Below are 21,363 nucleotides of genomic sequence, written 5' to 3'. Positions count from 1 at the left end.
CAGGCGCGGGTGCGTGCGTGCCCAAGATCCTGAGAGGAGAATGGAGAAGGGATTGCGGCATGGCTATCCGCCCTGGGGCTGATTTCTCGCTTTCTGTCTGTCTGTCTCTGTCTGGCTGGCGAGCACACGCGCCCTATAGCAAAAACCTCTCCAAAAAAAAGAAAAAAAAAAAAGAATTATTTATTTGGAGGGCCAGCAGGTGGCATGGTGATTAAGGGCACTTGATTCCTACATGGTCAACCGCAGTTTGAGTCCTGGGCCTGGCGGCTTGCTTTCTCTCTCTTTCACTCTGTCCCTCTCTGGTCAAATTAAAACTAACTAACTAAATAAATACAGTTAAATAAAATAATTCATACCAAAATTTATTTGGGCCCAGCATATGGTGTAGTGATTATATTGCTAGACTCCCACGTCTGACTGAGGTTCAAGTCCTGGACCCGGCGGCTTTGAACGTATGCCAGGTGTGTATGTGCATGCATGTTGGGCATCCTGGGAGGGAAATGGGAGAGAGGATTGCTGCATGGCCATCCCCTCTGGGCAGTGACTCCTCACTTTCCCTCTCACTGTGTCTGTCTTTCTGCAGTGAATGCACTTACCCTAAGCCAAAAACCTCTTAAAACATTATTTTATTTTATTTAACATTATTATTTTTTCATTTGCTATAGGACACATGTGCTCACCAGAGAGAGACAAAGAGATAGAGAGTGGGAGGGAAAGTGAGAAAAAGCCATCCAGTCTGGAACTTGAACCTTGGTCAGCCATGTGAGTCCAGTCTTAACCACCACGCCACCTGCCGGCCCTCAAATCTTAACTTTGACATCAAGATTGTTTATTACTTTGCCACAGAGCACGTGAGCTCATCAGAGAGAGAGCGAGAAATCGCCCCCTGGGGGGATGGCTATGACACAATCCCTAATTTCCCTTCAGGATTTTGAGTGTGCATACACACGTGCCTCCCATTTTTTTTTTTTTCTCATTTGAGAGATTTTTGCCTTAGAAAGGACTGTGGTATGGCCATCCTCCCAGGGGGTGATTTGTGTGTGCGCTCACCAGAGAGAGAGAGAGACAGACAGACACAATGAGACGGAAAATGAGAAAGCACCCCCAGGGGGGCGGCCATGCTGCAACCTCTTCTCCATTCTCCCAGGGTCCGGAGCATGCATACACACATGCACTTGAAGCGCAGTTGGCCATGTGGGGATCTAGTGACGTAACCACTACACCATCTGCTGGGCCCTGCCAGGCGTTTTTCAAATCAACGGCTCTAGGATTTGAGCCGCACACTTGGCCATGCGAAACTCAACGTCTTAACCCCCATTCCACCTGCTGACCCTGCTTTTATTTTTTCAAGTTTCTTTTTCTTTTTTTTCCTTCCTTCCTTTCTTCTTTCTCTTTTCCTTTCCTTTCTTTCCTTCTCTTTTCTCTTCTTTCTTCCTTTCTCTCCTTCCTTCCTTTCTTTTTCTTCCATGAGCAAGAGACAGAGATAGAGGAACAGCACCCTCAACAGGGTCTCAATGCCTGCCCTCGCCAGCCCCAGTTCACGGGTATGGGTATGGGCATGGGCATGTGTGGTGTACTCGGGGAGGCCTCCAGACGAGAGCCGGACCCTGTCCATGTAGGTGGGCCTTGTAGAGCATTGCCTTTTACCGCGGAGCTCTTTGACCCTTGACATCTTGTTTGGGGATTTTGGAAAAGTTACTTAAAGCCTCAGTTTCTTTTAAATTTTATTTTATTTATTCATCATTTATTTAAATTTGATCAGACACACACACACACACCCAGAAAGAGAAAGAGAGACAGAGAGGGAAAGTTAGAAGCAAGCCACCAGGTACAGGACTTGAACTGTGGTCAGCCATGTGGGAGTGTCCAGCACCTTAACCACCACACCACCTGCTCTGCTGGTCCCAAAGCCTCAGTTTTTTCACCTAAAAAGTGGGGATAATGTCAAGGTTGTTGTGGGGATTAAATGACACAAAGGCTGTGAAGTATCCAGTAAAAGTTTAGCTCTCAATAAAGTGTCATTATTATTCATTTATTTTAATTTCTGTATTTATTTAATTATTATTCAACCTGACCAGAAAGAGACAGAGAGAAAGAGAGAGAGAAGTGAGAAAGCAAGCTGCCAGGTCCAGGACGTAAACCACAGTTGGGCATGTGGGAGTCCAGCGCCTTAACCACCACTCCACCTGCCAGCCCCAATAAAGGGTAATTATTATTGGCATTGCCATTATTCTCCCAACTTTGAATCCTTTGTCTAGAACTTGGCATGCTTCACTCCTTTTCATTCGTTCATGTTTTCATACACAAATTCTGATTGCGTGTCTGCTTTGTGTTTACTTCTGTATTAAATTGTGGTTTAAAAGGTGAATCATGGGGCTGGGAGGTGGTGTGGTAGTGAAAGTGCTAGACTCCCACTTGGCTGACCATGGTTCTAGTCTCGGACCTGGTGGCTTGCTTTCTCACTTTCCCTTTCTTTCTCTGGTCAAATTAAATAAATAATAAAAAAATTAAACACATAATTCTTAAAAAAAAAAAAAGTTGAGTAAGATACTATTAGACCAAGGAATGGAAAGATCGTTATAAAATAATGCTATGAGTGGACAAAGACGGTGAAGAGTCTTATGGGGAGCAGTTAGGGAAGGCTTCCCAGAGGAGGTGCTATCCCAGAAGGGACTACATTGAGGGCAGAGATGAAAGAACACAGATGCAGGAACCACAGCAATTGCATGTGACTGGAGTATGTAGGGACCAAGCAGCTCAAACTGTCTTTAGGGGGAGAAAGAAGCCAGTGGGGAGGAGCCTGTGTGGGACAAGCTCAAACTTTATCCTGCAGAAGGGATGGTAAAGAGTTTCTAAAGGATTTTAGCAGAGGTCAGATTTACATTTCCCATAGCCCACTAGGATGGGTGGGGATGGATTTGAGGAGCTGAGATTGGAGGTTGGATGAACAGCAGTTGCAGCCCTAGGGACACAGAGGGCCAGATTAAATATTAAGGAGACAGGGCTGTATTGGTGTGGTGGGGGTGAGATGGGGAAAATGCATCCCAACGGGTGCTTAACAACCGCGTGCGGAAAGAACGCTTCACGGTATCCTTTAGCAGAGAGTGGTGCTATTATCTGAGAGGAGGGGCGGGGTACAGCTTTGGGTGGAGAAATTATTTTGGAGGTGCTTGGAGGCCTGGGGATGGCCCTCAGGCAGGTGGCCCAAGGAAGAGGGAAAGATGGACTGCAGGTGTGTCAGGCGGCTGTCAAACTCGTGTGTGCTGGTGAGCTCCTGCAGGGTGGGTAACCAGATAGGTTGCCAGATGGGAACCCACAAGCCGGCAGCCCCAGGCACTGTCAGGGCGAGATTGCCCTGGCAGGGAGGGCAGTAGCGGGTTGACGGCGTTAGGGGGCGCACTCGGACTGGGGGACGTGTGTGGAGCTCCCACAGCCCGGGGGTGTTAAACTAGCTCCCAGAACCTCCCAGAGCCACTGAACCAAATCTGGAGAAGACCGAGAGCCTTTGAGGTCAGCTAGTGTCACTTATCAGAGACGCAGCCAGGCAGCTGATCCTCCAGAGCCGGGGCTTCACCCTCCTACCTTGATGCAGGAACCAGGTGCAGGAACCTGGCGGTTCCCCCGGGCAGGTCTAGCTCGGCTGATCTGACTGGGAACCCAGAGCCCTCTCGACCCATCGGCGCTCTCTCAAGAGGCCATACTTCAGTAGCGTGGCGTTGCCCATGGCGACTCCCCATAGAGAGAGCCCTTATCTGAAAAAGACCTCGGAACGAGGTAGAAGGGTGGGGAGCGGCGGACAGGTGGTGCTCAACCCAGGCATGGAGCACCAAGATGACCGGTCCGGGTTGAGGTCCCGGAGGAGAGCGGGGACGTGGGTGGGGAGGATCAGAGTCTGTATGGGGGACCAGAGGAGACACCGTCCGAGGACGCAACAGACGAGCCCCAAACTCCAGTCTGCAGCTCCTCAAGGGACACCTTTCAGGGACCAGGCACCTAAGAGAGGGGAAGGGGTCAGTGGATAAGGAGAGGAGGGGCACGACACGACTGGACAGAGGTCCGAGGATCCCAGACCGGCAAACTGCTCTGGATAGGGGGCATCAGGGACAGGAGCGAAAGGAATCCGGACACAAATCCCGAGGCAGCGGGGATAGCGGCGCTGCGCGGAGAGGCAGCAGGGACATTGAGAGTGGAACGGCCGACCAGGAGCTCGAGCATCCGGGCGTGGTGCGCTGCGGGGAGTGGAAGCTGAGGACTACGGTGCGGGCCGGGGGAGAGCTTTGTGCGGGAGCACAACTGGGCGCGCGAGGGGAACCGCCGAGCATCTGGGGGAGTGCTGGTGCCGAACGTCGAGCCGGATCCAGCTTAGGGTCAGGGCTCCAGGGTGGATCTCAGAGAGGGTATGGGGCAATGTTCTGGGGGTTCCCGGTCGGGCTGTGACTCCAGTTTGAGGCTGCAAAACAGAGCCAAAGCCTACAGCTGTTCCCCGGCCCCCCCAACTCTCTTGTTTGTCTCCAAGTCCGGCCGGAACCGGCTTCTGCTCGCGGCGGGGCGGGCGGGTGGATGCTGATTGGTCAATCTATGTTTCCAGCCCCTCTCAGCCAATCAGCAAACGGCAGTGTTTTCATCTTGGGGTCGGAATAAAAGGGCTGGAATAAAAGGGGGACAGAAAAGGCTCCGCGCGGGCCCGATACACACCAGTAGGAGCCAGGTGAGCTAAACTCGGGGAATGGGGCCGGGGCACTAATGAGGGAGCAGAAGCTGCACAAAAAGGGGCTTAGGGAGAAGATGCTCAAATATGAGCAAATGAGGAGCCTCCATAGAGAGATGGCGAATGCAGGGAGGAGCTGGGAGGATGGAGGGACTGGGGTCCACGTCCTCGGAAGCCGGCTAATTGACGAGATAACGGCCCCAGACCAGGCGGGGGGTCGTCCGGCGGGCTCGCGCCGCCGGTTTGAACCGGCTTCGCCTCTCCCATGCCAGGTTCGCGTGGCTGCAGCGCCTAGCGACCTAGACAGTGGCCAATGGCTCAGCAGTTCCTGTGCGGTCAGGCCAATGAGCGGGCCGTGGGCGGGCCGTTCCGGAGCTCCGTGCGCTGATCTTGTGGTTAGAGAAACCAGTTCTGGGGAAGGGTCTTGAGTGCGGGCGGGAGGACTCCTGTCGGGGTCCCTGGGAGTGGCAACCCTTGCCACTGCCCATGTGGCCGGATCTCAGGCTGCCTCCCCTTCCGGCCCCCAAGCTATGTCCACCGTGCTGGGGGCCAGGACTGGTTCCACGTCTCTGAGCATGCGTTAGTCTCCTCCTGCTATGCCTCAGTTTACCTCGGAGTGAGCTGAGGGAGAAGTCTCCCTGCCTGGCGGGGCGGCTGCAGTGTAGGCAAGGGCAGCAATACGAGCCGGCTGCAGGTTGGAGGGGTGGGGGTCAGAGGGTGGCTCAGGTCCCGGGCGGGGCTGGGGTTTGCTTCCTTGGCTGCACGCACCTACAGCTGGGGCGGCGGAGGGGTGACAAGCTACGCGCCCTGCGGCAGCTGCGGGTGGCGGCCGCACAGGCTGGGCAGGGCCGGCGCTGACGCGGAGGTCTGTGCGCAGGTGGCTGCAGAGCCGGAGCCGAGCCGCCGCGCCGCGCCGCACCATGGCGCCCACTCTAGCCACTGCCCATCGCCGCCGCTGGTGGATGGCTTGCACAGCCGTGTTGGAAAATCTCCTCTTCTCGGCAGTCCTCCTGGGCTGGGGCTCGCTCCTCATCATGCTCAAGTCGGAAGGGTTTTACTCCTACCTGTGCACTGAGCCAGGTGAGACCGGCGCCTCGGGCTGGGGATGATTCCTGTCATCTGGGGGCTTGGGGAGAGCGGGGTGGAGATGAAAACCCAGCTAGCAGGGCCGCTCACCGCACAACGCCTCGCAGGTATCAAAAAAAGTCCATTTGGTCCTCATCCAGCTCACTGGGTACTTAACATTGGCCCCGTTTTGTGGATGAAAAACCGGGGCTCCGACAGATCTTCTGTCTTGCCCAAGGCCCTACAGCTGGGGACTGGGATAGACCCAGAAGGCTCTTGTCTTGTCTGGGTTGTTCTTCCCACTACCCCGGAACGTTGTGGGACTCCTCTCCTCCCAGGGCCTGGCACATGGCTTGCCTTGCAGTAAGCATGTTGCTCCCTAATTGTCAGAAAGAGGAACTCGTATTTCAGGGACTAGGGTGCAGCAAGAGAGAGAGGAAGTGGCTTGCCTCCACCCCACGGAGGGTTCATCTAGAATCTAGATGTTTGGTTAGGCCATTATGCTGTCTTCTAAGCGCCCCCATGCAATTTCTTATCTATTTTTGCTGCTTTGTGATTTGCCAAAGCAATTTCCTCCCATGGCTGGGAGAACATCTCAGTGGTCTTCTCTTCCAATCCCTTGGGCAGGAAAGGGAAGTGGAGGGTTTCTGGAAGGGACAGTGGGCTTGTTTCCTCCTCCTTGGTGTCACTGAAGGCAGGCTGAGGATGCTTGTCTAGACGGGGTCATCAGCCACCACCTCCTTTCCACCATCTCACCTGGTCTGAGGATCCTAATTGCTGCAGGTCTGTAGTGTCAGTGTCAAGACAGGGCCAAAGCAGTCCCCGCCTCTACCCCTTTTCCTAGGCATGCTTGATGGGAAATGTTTCCCTCTGCGCTTTCCCTGCCTTGGACCGGAGCTACATAGTAGCAGAAGTCACATAATCTCTCTAGAATCCCTTTAGATGGAGATAGTCCAGGTCTCACTCTCTGAATCACCACCTTTCTTCCTAGAGTTCACAGGGAGAGAAAGCTTTTGACCCGCTTGTGTTGTCTAACCCCCTCCTTCCTAGTTCCTTTCTCTGGCCTGCCCAGGAGATTCCTGAGTGTCCCAGTTTCTAGGGAGGCTTAGCTGGAGAAGGGACGGGCAGGAGAAAGGGAGGAAAAGTGGAGGTCACCTGGCAAAGGGCAGAAAGTATGTAATTTATAACCAACCTTTAGCCTCTAGCCACTCAAAAATATTTCCTAATAGCTTAAGGGTTCTTGGCAGGCCTTTCCCCACATCAGCAAGAAATCCAGGGAGATGGGAGAGTCAGACCTTGTTCTCTGAATAAGCTTTCTACTTTGCTTAAGCGATGGGAGATTAATGACTTCTGGAAGGAGCTGGTTGGACTGTTTGACTCTCCCTTTTCCTTCTTTTCAAATCATGAGCCTTCTGATGGGCTCTTTCAAGCTGTACAGAGGGTTTAAAAAACAAACAAACAGAAAAAGGAACCAGCCCTGTAGCCTAGTAGTTAAGGGAGTTCGAATCCACATGGCCCGCTGTGGTTCGAGGCCCAGCCCTGGCAGCTTGAGAAAACACACTGGGTGTATGGGTGTGCATGCGCCAAATCCAGATGGGGTGGAAAAATAGAGATGGGATTATTGAGTTGACGTGCCCCATTAGGGGGTGCTTTTCCTCCTCTCTCCCTCTCTTTCTGTTTTTCTCTGGCAAAAACAGAAACACAAACAAAAACAAAACAAAAAATATATTACACCTTCAGACAAAAGTTTTAATAACTCATCCAGGCTCGCAGACTGTGTGGTCCATTTTCTTTTTCTTGTTTTTGAACCCACTATGGTGTTAGGAAGGTCAGATTTTAGGTTGTTTCATTTCTCTGCGTGGCCATGGATTCAGTTCTCTTGAAGGTGTTGTCAGCATCAGGGCTGGTCATTTCTGCCTTAACCGGGCGTCTTCCTTCACTTACGTGGGAGGAGTCCCAGTGATTGTGCCAACGTGGTGCTGAGTTGGTATTTAAGCCCGGGAGAAGCTCGATGGGTCACTCCTATAAACCAATGTGAAGGTAAAGGGTCAGGATTGTGGGTTGAACATCAACTTCTTATCCCGTGCCTTTGCTGCTGCCTTTCATTTTGGTTTTTCTGATTATCTGGCAAACCCGCTGACCCAGCATCCTTGGCGGGAAAGCCTGCTGAGTCTACACAGCTTATCTCTGGCCTCTCTGCTCCTTGGAGTCCGTGTCACCTGTAGCCTTTCCGGGTCAGAAATCCCCATGCTTCTGACAGTGAGTGCCTGGTGAAGTTGGGGTCCAGGTTTCTGCTCAGCCTAACTTTTCCTTTCTTTTCTTTTTTTTTTGGAGAGCTTTTTGCTATAGGGCGTGTGCGCTCACCAGAAAGGCAGAGAGAGACAGAGAGACAGAAAGTGAGACAGAAATAACCCCCCAGGGGGATGGCCACACCGCAATCCCTTCTTCTCAACATTCTCCTCTCAGGATCTTGGGCACGCACGCACATATGCCCGGCGTGAGTTTAAGCCACCGGGTCTGGAACTTGAACCACGGTCAACTATGTGGGAGTCCAGCGACATGGCCATTACGCCAACTGCTGGTCCCTCCTTTTCTTTTTTAAGAGCTTTTCGCCTTAGGGTGCATGCACTTGCTAGGGAGAGAGAGACAGAGACAGTGAAAAATCACCTCCATGGGAGGATGGCCATGCCGCAATCCCTTCTCCATTCTCCTCCTGGAATCTTGACCATGCATACACATGCACCTAGCATGATTTTCAAGCCACTGGGTCTGGGACTCAAACCGTGGTTGGCCATGTGGGAGTCCAGCATCGTAACTACTATACTATCTCCTGGCCCCCAGGCCTAACGTTTTCAAATGTGGTCGATGGCTGATTGGCAGAGAAAGTTTACTGAGTTTATCGAATTAGACTTACGGAAAGCTGACTGTCTACGGCTGATCGAGGTGCAGGTTTGTCAGCTTTCAAACTTACGCTTTCATTCGTCCTGTAAAGAAAATTTGCCTGACTCTGTTGAAAGATTCTCCAAACTCTTTCTTGGGACTTTAGCCAGAGTCTGGCCACAGACATCCTGTTGGGGTCCAGCCTGGTGCCGTGAAAGAAGGGGAGAAACATCCTCTTCTCTACTGCCCCTCAGCTTGTTTAGCCTTGTTCCCAGACAGTAAGAAGAGGTGACGGGCTGCAGCTGGAAGCTGGGGTCAGGCATTGGATAGGCATTGCATGGTATGCACCACGTATTGGCTGAGGGGCACCTCCCCAGTCCCCCTGGAACGGACGTGGGACCCACGAGGCTCCCATCCTGGGAATAGTGGGGTTTTCCCAAGGCTGTGCTTTCTTTGGCCTCTAGAGTGGCCACTGTCACCACCCATGCCTGACCTCTTTCTTCATTTTCTCTGTCATTCAGTGGCACACTTCCACGCGGTCAGCTCAGGGGGCTAGGATTCCTGTGGATGTCCAGCCCCCCTTCCATCCAGCCTGCTCTCCCAGTGAACAGGTACTGAGGTGCATGCTGGAGGTGAGGGAGCAGACTTGTCCTAGTCCAGGTGGCGGTCAGGACTCCTAGGAGAGCAGCCTGCAGGAGCCAGCGCAACAGGGCGATCTGGTTCTGGCTTGGTGGGTGGAGGGGTAAGTCAGGCGAAGAGGGGAGAGGAGCCCTGGGCAGGCTGCAGTGGAGGAGAGGAGAGAAAGGGCTTGCTCAGGAGACAGCTGGAGAGGTGGAAGGAGCTGGACTCGCAGGCCTGGAAGGCCACTGGGGGAGCCTGGATTTTATTCCCAAGGCAGGAAGAAGCCGTGTAGGTAGAGGAGCACGAGGAGCCCACTCCCCTGTTAGAGCTGCTCACGTCTTCCTGCGCATCTAGGCGCTGGGGGGAAAGGGGGCTGTGAAGTTGTCAAGGCCACAGCCAGCGGGAGTCACAGTCTAGCCATGGACACCAGGGCAGCCACTGTGCCTCAGGAGGTGACACGAAGCAGGAAGGTGCACCCGGGATCTACAGGAAGGCAAAGAGCCTGCTGTCCCCCAAGGAAGTGGGGCCAAGCCTGGACCCTGAGGCTGTGCAAGGTTATGGATGTGGACAGAGGGTTCCTGCTGCTTCGAGACTTCGAGACCTTCCTGGTCATGGGTTTCGTCTCCACCCAGAGGCTAGCAGTCGACAACTTTTGGAAATCCTTTTATTGCAGTGAATATGACCGCCCCACCCCCACCCCAATTTAGTTTCAATAATAAAAAATTAGGGTTCCATAGTGACAGGTAAGAGGGAAAGACTGGGGCCACAACCTTAGGACAAGTCACAGAGAAGAGGTGGCGCCCTCGGCTCCCCCCAGACCTGCCTTCCTCCCTCTCATTTCATGACCTAATTTTCCTCCCCACATCCGTTGGCCTCCCTTGGTTTTATGGTATCCCATGAAGGTTCTGTCCAGCTTGGGTTGGTTCTCAGGAACCTCATGGGAGGGTCTGGGCAGTCTTACTCTCACTAGGCCATCTTCAGGCCCACCGGGGTGGCCCACAGCTCTGCGACAGCCTTTTCCTGGGCCCATTCCTTCAGCGGTTCCTTCTGAGCTGCAGCTTGCCTCTGACCCAGGTCCAGCAGCATCAGCCCAGCCTGAAGGTTTAGAGCCGGAGCTGCAGGGTCTGACAGCCTCGGTTCAAGTCCAGCCCCCCATGCGCCAGCTCCTAGAAGTGCACATCTCCCACGTGGGACATGGGAGCTGGACTTGAACCGAGGCTGTCAGACCCAGGTTCAAGTGATCAGCATGCCCTGAAGCTCCCGGAATCCTCACCCCCCATGCAAAATGTAGGGTGGGGAGGGGTTGAACCCATGGCCGGCACACAGGCACTGTGCACACAGGACCACATACTGTGACCACGACCCGGGACGTCCCTCCGCCTGTCCTGCCTCTTGTTTGCTGTGTCTGAGCCGACCTCTCACCTACATCTCCCCTGCCGGACTGGGACTGAGATGCTGCTTCCTGTTGCCGGATAGACGAAGGATTTGAGAGAGAGAGACAGGAGATCCTGGGGCAGAGACCAGCAGTGGGCCAGGCCAGGGCCTGCAGCCTGGAGGGAGGGAGCTTGGACAGCAGCTGGAGGGGGTTGCTCAGGAATTTAGAGGGCCCTTGGCCCTCTCAAGCATCATCCTAGCTACTGGAGGCTCCTTGCTCTTTGTTTCCCTGGGATGAGGGAGGCCCTTCTCTGTCCTGGAAGCCTTAAAGGAGCCTAAGCAAGGTCACAGCACCCTCTTTTCTCGCCTGCTTTCTGTCCTGTCAAGATCTGGTTCGTGCTCTGCTGTGAGTGGGGCCAAACAGTGCAGGGCCTTGTTCTCCGCCCTGCCTGGTCTCCCCTCAGCCGTCTCCTTTCTGTTCTCCGCACACTCTGGCCCCACTAATTTCTTGCCTATCTTCACGGCTCACCTTCCTGGGCTGGGCTGGGCCGGGCTGGGCTGGGCCATGCCGGCCGCCCACGGCGAAGGTGTCTGTTTAATAAACAGGTGCAGGTGAGGAGCAGAGCGGGCTGGGCTAGGCTGGGCTGAGGGCTGAGGGCTGAGGCAAGGCCAGGCAGGAACAGAGGGGCACCCCGAGGCTTGGCACTTCCTGGGTGCTTATCTGTCCATCTCTCTCCTGGCCCACGGCGGCCCATGTGGGAGCAGGGGAGAGGAGCAGCTTGCGTGTGGCTGTGTCAGCACCTGATGGGCCTGCGGTTATCTGCGTGGGCTGTTCACAACCAACGAGGCTGTGGGCTCACGAAGCTTCAGTTCCCGGCAGGTGCGAGGGACACACTCGAATTGCTCTGTGGGTAGACACGCGAGGCCACTCGGTGCCCCCACCACCCAGGCTCATCTGTTGCTGGACATTGCTGCCTGGAGGCAGGGGCAGAGGGCGCCCTGCTGGCGGGGGTCTACTTTAGGAGGGAGGCATGTGACCCAAAGTGTAAGGTCCCGGATCCTGTGTGTAGTGGCCCCGGGATGAACGACGTGGAGGATAGTAACGTAGATATATCGGATATATACATATATTTAAATTATTTATTTATTTAACTTTATTTGTTGTTACTGTTTTTTAATTTGACCAGAGAGAAAGGGAAAGTGAGAAAGCAAACCACCACGTCCGGGACTCAAACCATGGTCAGCACTATGGGGGGGTCCAGAGCTTAACCACCGTGCCACCTGCCAGCCCAATATACTGAATATATATGTATAAATATGTATGTATAAAGCCCAGTGTGTTTTTCAGGTCTGTGGGTCCAGGACTCGAACCACAGTTGGCTATGTGGGATCCAGCTGCTTTAACCACCACATCCTTGGCTGGCCCTCGAGGACAGATATGCTCACTTTCATCCAGTTTTTCTCCTGGGGAGAACCCCCCTACCTAGTTACAGGTGTGACCAGATTGCTAAATAATTTACGCCATTTCCATGCCTACCCCCACTTCTAGCAAATCAGGGGAACTGTGAGATTGGATACAATCTTTTTTTTTAAAATTATTTTATTTAACTTTATTTATGTATTTATTTATTTTAATTTGACCAGATTAAGAGAGAGAGAGAGAGAGTTAGAACGTGAGAAAGCAAGCCGCCAGGTCCGGGGTTTGAACCACAGTCAGCCATGTGTGAGTCCAGCACTCCTGACCACCATGCCGCCAGCCCCTGTATACAATCTTTTTATTTTTTGGAGAGTTTTTTTCTTTTTTACTATAGGGCACGTGCACTCAACAGAGAGACAGAGAACGAGAAATCAACCCCCGGGGGGACGACCACTCTGCAGTCCCTTCTCCTCCACTCTCCTCTTGGGATCTTGGGTATGCCCACACACGCGCCCGGCGTGAGTTTAAGCTGCCGGGTTCGGGACTTGAACCACAGCCGGCTACATGGGAGTTCTGCGACATAGCCATTATGCCAACTGCTGGTCTCCCCTTGTATACAATCTTATCTTCCATCTCTAGATGAGGAAAGCCATGAACTTAGAGATCCAGCTGCGGTGCCTCTTTGGGGTAACTAGCACCAGGTGAGGGCCGGTGCCTGCTTACCAGCAGCACTGCCACCCTGCCATTCCTTGTCCTCCCTCAGCTCTCTGCTTGCAGGAGCTGAGCCTGCAGTGCCCCAGGCCCCAGGCGAGTCCACATCCTCTCTGTAGTAACCAGCTCTAGAGCCTGCATGGCCGTGATCTGGTCTCATAGGCCAGCCATCCTGGGCCCTGGAATTCCTTCTCTCACCATCCTTTGCCTGTGCGGCTTACTCACGTCCGCATGGTGACCTGGCCATGGCATTGCTGTGTGGAGACTGGTCCAGTTCCTGCTGCTGCTGGCAGGGCTGACACCTGAGACCAGCCCTACCTGGGAGCACCTCTGCCCTTCCAGACGCTAACTTGCAACAGACAAGCAGCTCAGGCCTGCGCTGTGGCACCGCGGGCGACAGCTCAGAGCTGGATCCTGATGGGCCCAGGGTGTTGGGGCTGCCAGTGTGATGGGCCTCTTGAGGAAATCTGCAATAAAGTGGCAGGGTCGGCCGTTTTCTCCTAAAGTTCTAGTTCCATTTGTGAGCCATGGAGAGTGACTTTTATCTACCTTACTGTGTGGGTACAAGGGCCAGTTCGGCTACGAGTTCCTGGAGTTTGAGTTCAGACCCGATGGGAAATTGAGATATGCAAACAATTACAAAAATGATGTCATGAGGGACCAGCAGTTGGCGCAATGGCTATGTCACTGGACTCCCATGTAGTCAACTGCAGTTCGAGTCCCAGACCCAGTGGCTTAAACTCACGCCGGGTGCATGTGTCTGAGTGCCTAAGATCCTGAGAGGAGAATGGAGGAGAAGGGATTGCGGCATGGCGATCCCCCCTGAGGAGTGATTTCTCGCTTTCTGTCTCTGTCTCTGTCTTTCTGGTGAGGGCACACACCCTGTAGCAAAAATCTCTCCAAAAAAAAAAAAAAATGATGTCATGATCAGAAAAGTGGCTTATGTGTTAAAAGTGTGATGGGAAAACTAGAGAGAGTAATTGGTGACCGTGAAATTGCCAAAGATGATGCCTCGCGGCCCCTCCTGACTGAGTGGGCTGGCAGGAGCTCCAGTTGTCATCGGAGATGAACACGTTTCTTTTTTTGGAGAGGTTTTTGCTATAGGGCACGTGCGCTCGCCAGAAAGTCAGAGAGACAGAAAGCGAGAAATCACTCCCCAGGGGGGATGGCCACACCGCAATCCCTTCTCCTCCATTCCACTCTTGGGATCTTGGGCACGCACGCACACATGCCCAGCGTGAATTTTAAGCCACCAGGTATGTGACTTGAACTGCAGTTGACTACACAGGAGTCCAGCGACATAGCCATTATGCCAACTGCTAGTCCCATGGTGAACATGTTTCTTTCACATCATAAATCAGTTCCCTTTTTGATGCTAATCAGTCCAAGGATCCAGAAGGCTTCCGAGTATTTTATTATCTTTTCCAGGGCCTGAAGGGTTTGATCTTCAGTCTTATTGGATTAACTTCAAGATTAAACCAGTTTAGATTAAACGTTAGTGTGGACCCAAGGGGGATAGGAGTAGTTTTTAATTAGTTATGAGGAAATTTTTGTGTATATCAGGGCAATTAAAAAAAATAAACTATAAATGATTTTCTTTAATAAATACATAAGAAAAAGCAGGTAGCAGGGGCAGGACTTGGGCTTGCTAGGTTTTCTGTGACTTTAGGTGGTGACAGTCCGGTGGCTCTAATCTCCTTCTATCCTGTTTTCAACTCGATTCTTTGTGTCCTATTCCCTTTATCTGTCTTGATCCTCTGGCCATTGTGATCTGGTTTCATTGTTTTCATCCGTTTAGTAACTACTGGATGAGGTACTGGGGACACAGAGGTGACCAGAGCACAGTTCCTGCCCTCAGGGCTTACAGCCCAGTGGGAGACTAAACGCGTGTGTGGGGACTTCAGAAAGTTCATGGACAAATGGAATTAAAGTACGAGTTAATTTTGGTATAAAAAAAATTGAAATCCTGGGACCAGCGGATGATGCAATGGTTACATCTCTGGACTCCCACATAGTTGACTGCAGTTCGAGTCCCAGATCCGGCAGCTTAAAACACGCCGGGCGCGTGTGCATGCATGCCCAAGATACCAAAAGGAGAATGGAGAAGGGATTGTGGCATGGCCATCCATCCGTCCGGCAGGTGATTTGCTTTCTGTCTCTCTGTCTCTGTCTCCCCAGTGAGCACACGCACCCTATAGACAAAAAAAAAAGAAAACAAAAAACAAAAAACTCTCTTAAAAAAAAGTTGAACTCTTGTGTAGGTTTTTCATAATACATATTTTCCATGACGTTTTTTGAAGACCCTCTCCTCCCACCACAGTCCTAGACCTTGGCTCCCAGTCCCTGCATCTGGCTTTGCTGCCAACTAGTTGCATCCTACAACCTCTTATATTACCACTAGTAACAACAGCAACGACAGGGCCGGCTGGTGACGCGGTGGTTAAGGTGCTGAATCCCACATGGTTGACTGCATAGTTTGAGTCCCGGACCCAGCAGCTTGAGGGACATGCCAGGCATGTGTGTATGCACGCCCAAAACCCCGAGAGGAGAATGGAGAAGGGATTTTGGCGTGGCCATCCCCCCGGGGAGTGATTTCTCATCCCATCCCCCTTTCTTTCTCTTAGATGAGTACACAGGCTCTCTAGCAAAATTTTTAAAAATAATTGCAACCACAGCTGTGAGCCGTGAGCATTCTCGATACCTGTGTGAGCACTAGGCCGTTGTCTGGGGTTTTTCGTTGATCTTCCCCCAAATTCTAGAAGGTAGAGACTGTCTCCCTGTTATGTCCACTTTACGGATAAGAAAACTGAGACAGCGAGACTAAGTCACTTCTCCAAGATTATACAAGTAGGAAGTGGAAGAAGCAAAATTAGAACTCAGAGGCCAAACCCTGGCACCATGCTCTCAGCCAGCACACCCGCAGCAGGGCTGGCTGCTCAGAGGATGGCATATGGCCTGATTCAGCCCCGGTGCTTCCTTTTCAGCGACCTTGGGACAGCGCCGAGAGCCTGGGCAAGCCTCTGCAGACCTCAGCTTTACAGTCCTGGCGCCAGAGGGCTGTGGTTGGGAGGAAAGCAGTTATCTGGGGAAAAGTATTTCCCTGCCTCTCCCCTGTAACCTCACGTCTAATCAAAGTCTGCTCCTGTGTCTGTGGGGTTAGTCAGCATCTCGTAACTAGCAGTTCTGGCCAAGAGAGTTCCTCAGCCATGCTCGCAGCCTGTCCTCCACCCCATGCCCTCGGCCGCTGCAGCACTTTCCCCTCCCTCTCTTCGTGCCAGGTGGACTTTGGAGGGGGCCCTTTAAGGCTGGGATTACACCGCAGGCATGGCCATGCAACGTACCAGGCTGGAGGCTCAGTACCTGTGGCGTCTGGGTGTGGTCACAGGGGGACAGCAACACAGCGACCCCAGCTAGCAAAACACAGAGGTGCACCTCAACGGGTGAAACCAAATGACTTTGGACTGTGTGTGTGTGTGTGTGTGTGTGTGTGTGTGTGTATTCATGCATATATATTTTAAATGTTTCCAAAGGGTTTTTTTTTTTTTATTATTTATTTAATTAATTATTTTTTGAAAATACGAACAAAGAGTGAGAAAGAGGGACAGTAAGAAAGCAAGCCACCAGGTCCAGGATTCAGACCGTGGTTGGCCATGTGGAAGTCTAGTGCCCCAACCACCACACCACCTGCTGGCCCCTCCAAAGGGTTTCTAGGACACAGTGTACGTGGTGGTTGGTGAAAATACCAGGAAAGAGGGTAGCACATGGCCCTGTCTGTGTTTGAAAAGCCAATTGCATGGATCATAAAGGAGGCAAGGAGCTGACCGAGGAGAACCGGGGGTGGTAGTGGATCCTGCAGCTTGTCCTTCACACGGCTGGGGTCTGCCTCTGTACCGGCTGCAGCCTGTTTCCATGGACAAAGCCGCTGAGAAGGTTCTAGCCAGCCAGGGGCCCCACAGCCAAGGCTGGGTCCTGAGGTCTACTGTTCTAGGGTGTAGGCCCCTCTAGAATGGTGATCCCATCCTGGGCTCACTGGTGCTACATGGGTCGCATGGAGCCCCTGCGATTGCAGACGAGACTGTGTGTGTTTTCTGGGGAGCAGTAACACAGCTGTCTTTATGAGAGTCTCCAAAGGATCCACGACCCAGCCAAGCTAAGAGCCTCTTGGAGCGTTGTTGCTCCAGGCTGCTTGAGCCAGGTGGACGTTTGAGCTCCAGCTTGCTATGGGTGCTCAGGGCCAGCTCTGGCATTCCCAGCGGTGTGCTCTGATCTGTGGGCACCTCTGCCGTGACCCTGTGGTCAGCTCTCCTTCCCTCTGCACACACAGAGAATGTCACCAACGGCACCCTGGGGAGCACTGCAGAGCCGGAGCATGAGCAGGTGAGCTGGATGAACGGCTGGCTCAGCTGCCAGGCCCAGGACGAGATGCTAAATTTGGCCTTCACCGTGGGCTCCTTCCTGCTCAGTGCCATCACCCTGCCCCTGGGCATCGTCATGGACAAGTATGGCCCGAGGAAGCTCAGGCTGCTGGGCAGGTCAGTGTGGGGCCCCTGGGGGTGGGGTCGGACGGGTGAGCCCGCTGGGCTGAGTTCTGACCTGCTGTCAGGTGCTCCAAGGAGCTCCCTAAAGGCCCGCCCAGAGTGGGGGTTTTTCTTTTCTTTTTTTCTTTTAAGAGTTATCTATTTTATTTATTCATCCATTTATTTTAATGTGAACAGAGAGAGACAGACAGACAGAGAGAAGGAGAGGGAAAGTGAGAAAGCAAGCCACCAAATCTGGGACTCGATCCATGGTAGGCCATGTGGGAGCGTCCAGAGCCTTAACCACCATGCCACCTGCTAGTCCCAAGAGTGGGATTCTTTCTCTTTTGCTACCTGGACAGTAGGTAGCAGCGTGCCAGTACTGCATGAGAAAGCACACAAGGGGCCAGGCGGTGAAATGGCGGTGTGGCCAGGCCTCCATGGGAGCACAAACCATGGACTGTCCCACGTGGGTCAAGCCTTACAGAGTACCACACTATTGCCACACCTCTGACTGGACCCCAAAGTTTAATCTGACACCTCCACCAGAAGAAAAGATTTTCATTTAAATGTGTACTTTCAATATGAGCACCTCGAACTATAAATGATGTACATGTATGTCATTAATGTTTTATGTGCATTAGGATAAATAACACAAGACTACAAATTAAAATGGATGAGATTTGGGACCAGCACTTGGCATAATGGCTATGTTGCTGGACTCTCATGTAGTCGACCACGGTTTGAGTCCTGGACTCAGTAGCTTAAACTCATACCGGGCACGTGTGTGTGCGTACCCAAGATCCCAAGAAGAGAATGGAGGAGAAGGGATTGCAGCGTGGCCATCCCCCCTGGGGGGTGATTTCTCGCTTTCTGTCTCTCTGTCTCTTTCTGGTGAACACACGCGCCCTATAGCAAAAACCTCTAAATAAATAAATAAATGAGTGAGTGATGAGATTAAAGTCATGAGATGGGGCTGGCTCTGTAATGCAGCAGTAATGTGCTGCTTAAAAGAAGCTGGATCCCCCTATGGCACTGCAGAGCTTCAGTCCCTGCTCTGGTGGCATGAAAAACGCTGGGTGCTTGAGTGTGTGTGTGCCCAAAATCCCAAAAGGAGAAACAGAAGAGAAGGGATTGCAGTGTGACCATCCCCCATCACAGGGTGCTTTCTTACTTTCCCTCTCTGTCTTTCTCTCTCACTTTCTTTCTCTCTCTCGTTCTAGTGAGCTCATATGCTCTCTAGCAAAATTGTTTTAGAGGAAGAGAAGCCAGATCCTACTGGTGACTATGGCTCGAATCCCTGGCTGGTCAGCCTGAAATGTGGGTGCATGAGTGCTAAAGATGCAGTGGACTGGAGGAAGCAGATTGCAGGGTGACCAGACCTGCGGAGGGGGCCTCTCTCTGTCTCTCTTACATGTGTGTACACATGTGCTCTATCATGAAGAAATAAATGATGTTAAAAATCATAAAGTGGAGCCTCAGTAATAGATCAGCACCGTCAAGGATTGTCATGTGTACCCCTGGGGTACGTGCCCCTGGCCTACAAAACTCGAGCTTGCCAGACTCAGGGTCTGTTCACCCGGCAGCTGGCCCCCGCAGCCACGTCCTCCCCAAGCCAGCGCCCACCGGGAATGATGGCCTTGCAGGGACCAGACCTGTGAGCAGAAAGGGGATGGGCGGGGGGTCAGTTCCATCACCTTACATCACCTTAGAGGCAAAAGCGGCCTTGGTTCCTAGGGCAGTGCCAAGGGGAGGGGATTTGGGAGCGGCCGCTCCTAGCCTCATGCCCAGTGGGGCCTGTCATTCCCTGGCTGAGTGGGCCCAGGAACCTAAGGAATAAGTTATCCCCTCTCTGGCTTCAGAGCCTTGGTCCTCTCCCTCCTGGGGGTGCGAGGAGGTAGTACTGTGGGGTGTTTATGAGATCTCGTTGTGGGGCTTCAATTCCAGCTTAGCTGCTTAATCAGTAGCAGACCTTGGAATGTTCAGGTTTTTAAAAATTAATTAATTAATTAAATGATTCTTAAGTTTGCTGTAGGGCACAAGCTCTCACCAGAGAGAGACAGAGAGAGAGAAAGAGAAAGGGAACATGAGAAAGCAACCCACCAGGTCCGGGACTTGAACGCCTGTCAGCTATGTGGGAGTCCAGCACCCCAACCATACCACCTGTTGGTAGTTGTTTTTTTTTTTTAAAGAATTATTTTATTTAACTTTATTTATTTGTTTATTTCAATTTATCCAGAGAGAGACAGAGGGAGAGAGAGAGAAAGTGAGAAAGCAAGCCGCCAGGTCTGGGACTTGAACGCCTGTCAGCTATGTGGGAGTCCAGCACCCCAACCATACCACCTGTTGGTAGTTTGGTTTTTTTAAAGAATTATTTTATTTAACTTTATTTATTTGTTTATTTCAATTTATCCAGAGAGAGACAGAGGGAGAGAGAGAGAAAGCGAGAAAGCAAGCCGCCAGGTCTGGGACTCAAACCATGGTCAGCCATGTGGGAATCCAGCACCTTTAACCACCATGCCATCTGCCGGTCTCCCTGCTGATGTTTTTAAAATGAAGTTTATTTTCCTTATCAGTGAATTGGGCCAATTATTCACCTTTTAAAAAATTTAATTAATTAATTTGTTTTTCCACGAGTAAGAGAAACAGAGAGAGAGCACAACCCACAGGGTCTCAATGCCGAGATCCACTCCAGCCTCGGCCAGCCCTGAATCGTGGGCACGTGCACCCCTGTCTGCTCAAGGAGGCCTGGTGATGTGAATCCGGAGCCCTACCAGTGGGTCAGCCTGCAGAGCATCGTGTTTAACTGCTGCCGCCATCTGACCTCCAATTACTAAATGGAATAAAATAATGCATATAAATGTCCTGAAAGCACCTGACCCACAGTAAATACCCTCAAAAGACAGCATGAACAGGGGCGGTCACGAGTGCCCTCGCAATTAATGACGCGTGCGTTCTGCTTGGTTTCAGTGCCTGCTTTGCCATCTCCTGCTTGCTGATTGCCTATGGAGCTAGTAACCCAAACTGTGAGTATGTTCCCTCCCCGCTTTCGTGAGGCCTGGGAGAGAGCACTCAGAGGTGCCCCCAGGCCCACCTGTTTGTGGGCACTGTACGGAGCCTGGTGCTCACTGCGTAAGTGAGGGCGGGCACTACTAGGCCTTTACTCAGTTACTGTCTCTACCGAGTGCCCAGCTAAGAGCAGCCATGGGAGCCGGAAGTCCGAGAGAGAAGCTCCCAGGGTGTGTGAAGCGCCCACTTCATGGCAAAGCCAAGCCGGTCCCTGAAGGCCTCATTGAGACCGATCTGTGAGATGGGTTCTAAGAACCAGGCTGGCTGCAGAGCTGTCCTGGGTGTGTGCAGAAGTCATGAGCCGAGTCCCCTCGAGCAGTCTAGGCCTTCCTTTAAGAGGGGCTTAGAAGCCGCCTGGTCCCCAACCCTGTTTGGGTAGAGGTGTTGCTTTGAGGACTTTTAGAACAAACATCAAAATAGGACTTGAGCTTCACCAGAATCTTAGCCAGGCTCTACTGATGTTGGGAAGCTGTATTTGGGTTTAAGTGACGCAGCGCCTGGAGGCCTCTTGCTTGCTGCTAAGGTTAACGGAGAAAGGCTGGGTGTGCACCTTTTGCAGGAGCCCAAGCTCTGTGGAACAGACAAAGGGGGGGTGAGGACGAGGCTGTCCCAGCTCTCCTGGTGTCCCCCCACATGGCTGGTCATTCAGCCTATGTGTACTGGGAGCTTGCCCCCCGCGGGGCACGGGGCCTGCCTGCAGCTCCGCTGTGGTTCCGCACTTAGGTGCTGTCTCGTCTCCCCGCAGCTCTCTCTGTGCTCATCTTCATCTCCCTGGCTCTGAACGGCTTCGGTGGAATGTGCATGACCTTCACCTCATTGACAGTAAGTGTGATTTTGTTTTTTTTTTAGGAACTATTCATTTTAACTTATTCTTAGTTTTATGTTTGAATTCACCAGAGAGAGAGAGAGGGAAAGCAAGTCTCTAAGCCCAGGATTTTAACCACGGTTGGCCATGTGGGAGTTCAGTACCTTAACCACCACACCTCCTGCTGGCCCTAGTG

At 52.4% G+C, this 21,363-nt stretch overlaps 1 protein-coding gene across 5 annotated transcripts in view; it reads left to right on the top strand.

Annotated features, from left to right (window-relative positions):
- The first annotated feature begins 4,601 nt into the window (after nt 1–4,601).
- Nucleotides 4,602–21,363, top strand: part of SLC43A2 (solute carrier family 43 member 2) — a 55,511-nt gene continuing 38,749 nt past the window's right edge. For 2 of the 5 annotated variants that reach the window (XM_014583852.2, XM_014583853.1), the window contains exons 1-4: nt 5,629–5,788; nt 17,101–17,308; nt 20,264–20,319; nt 21,108–21,184. In XM_014583852.2, the coding sequence (XP_014439338.1) occupies nt 5,629–5,788; nt 17,101–17,308; nt 20,264–20,319; nt 21,108–21,184 (501 nt within the window). Of the gene's footprint in view, nt 4,709–5,110; nt 5,403–5,585; nt 5,789–17,100; nt 17,309–20,263; nt 20,320–21,107; nt 21,185–21,363 lie in introns of those variants that run through there. The other 3 variants (XM_006167545.3, XM_006167546.3, XM_006167544.3) reach the window with 3 other exon arrangements.

Source organism: Tupaia chinensis, unplaced genomic scaffold, assembly GCF_000334495.1.
Source record: "Tupaia chinensis unplaced genomic scaffold, TupChi_1.0 Scaffold144899_1, whole genome shotgun sequence".
Taxonomy (NCBI): Eukaryota; Metazoa; Chordata; class Mammalia; order Scandentia; family Tupaiidae; genus Tupaia; species Tupaia belangeri.
This window is presented reverse-complemented; position numbering and strand designations above follow the sequence as displayed.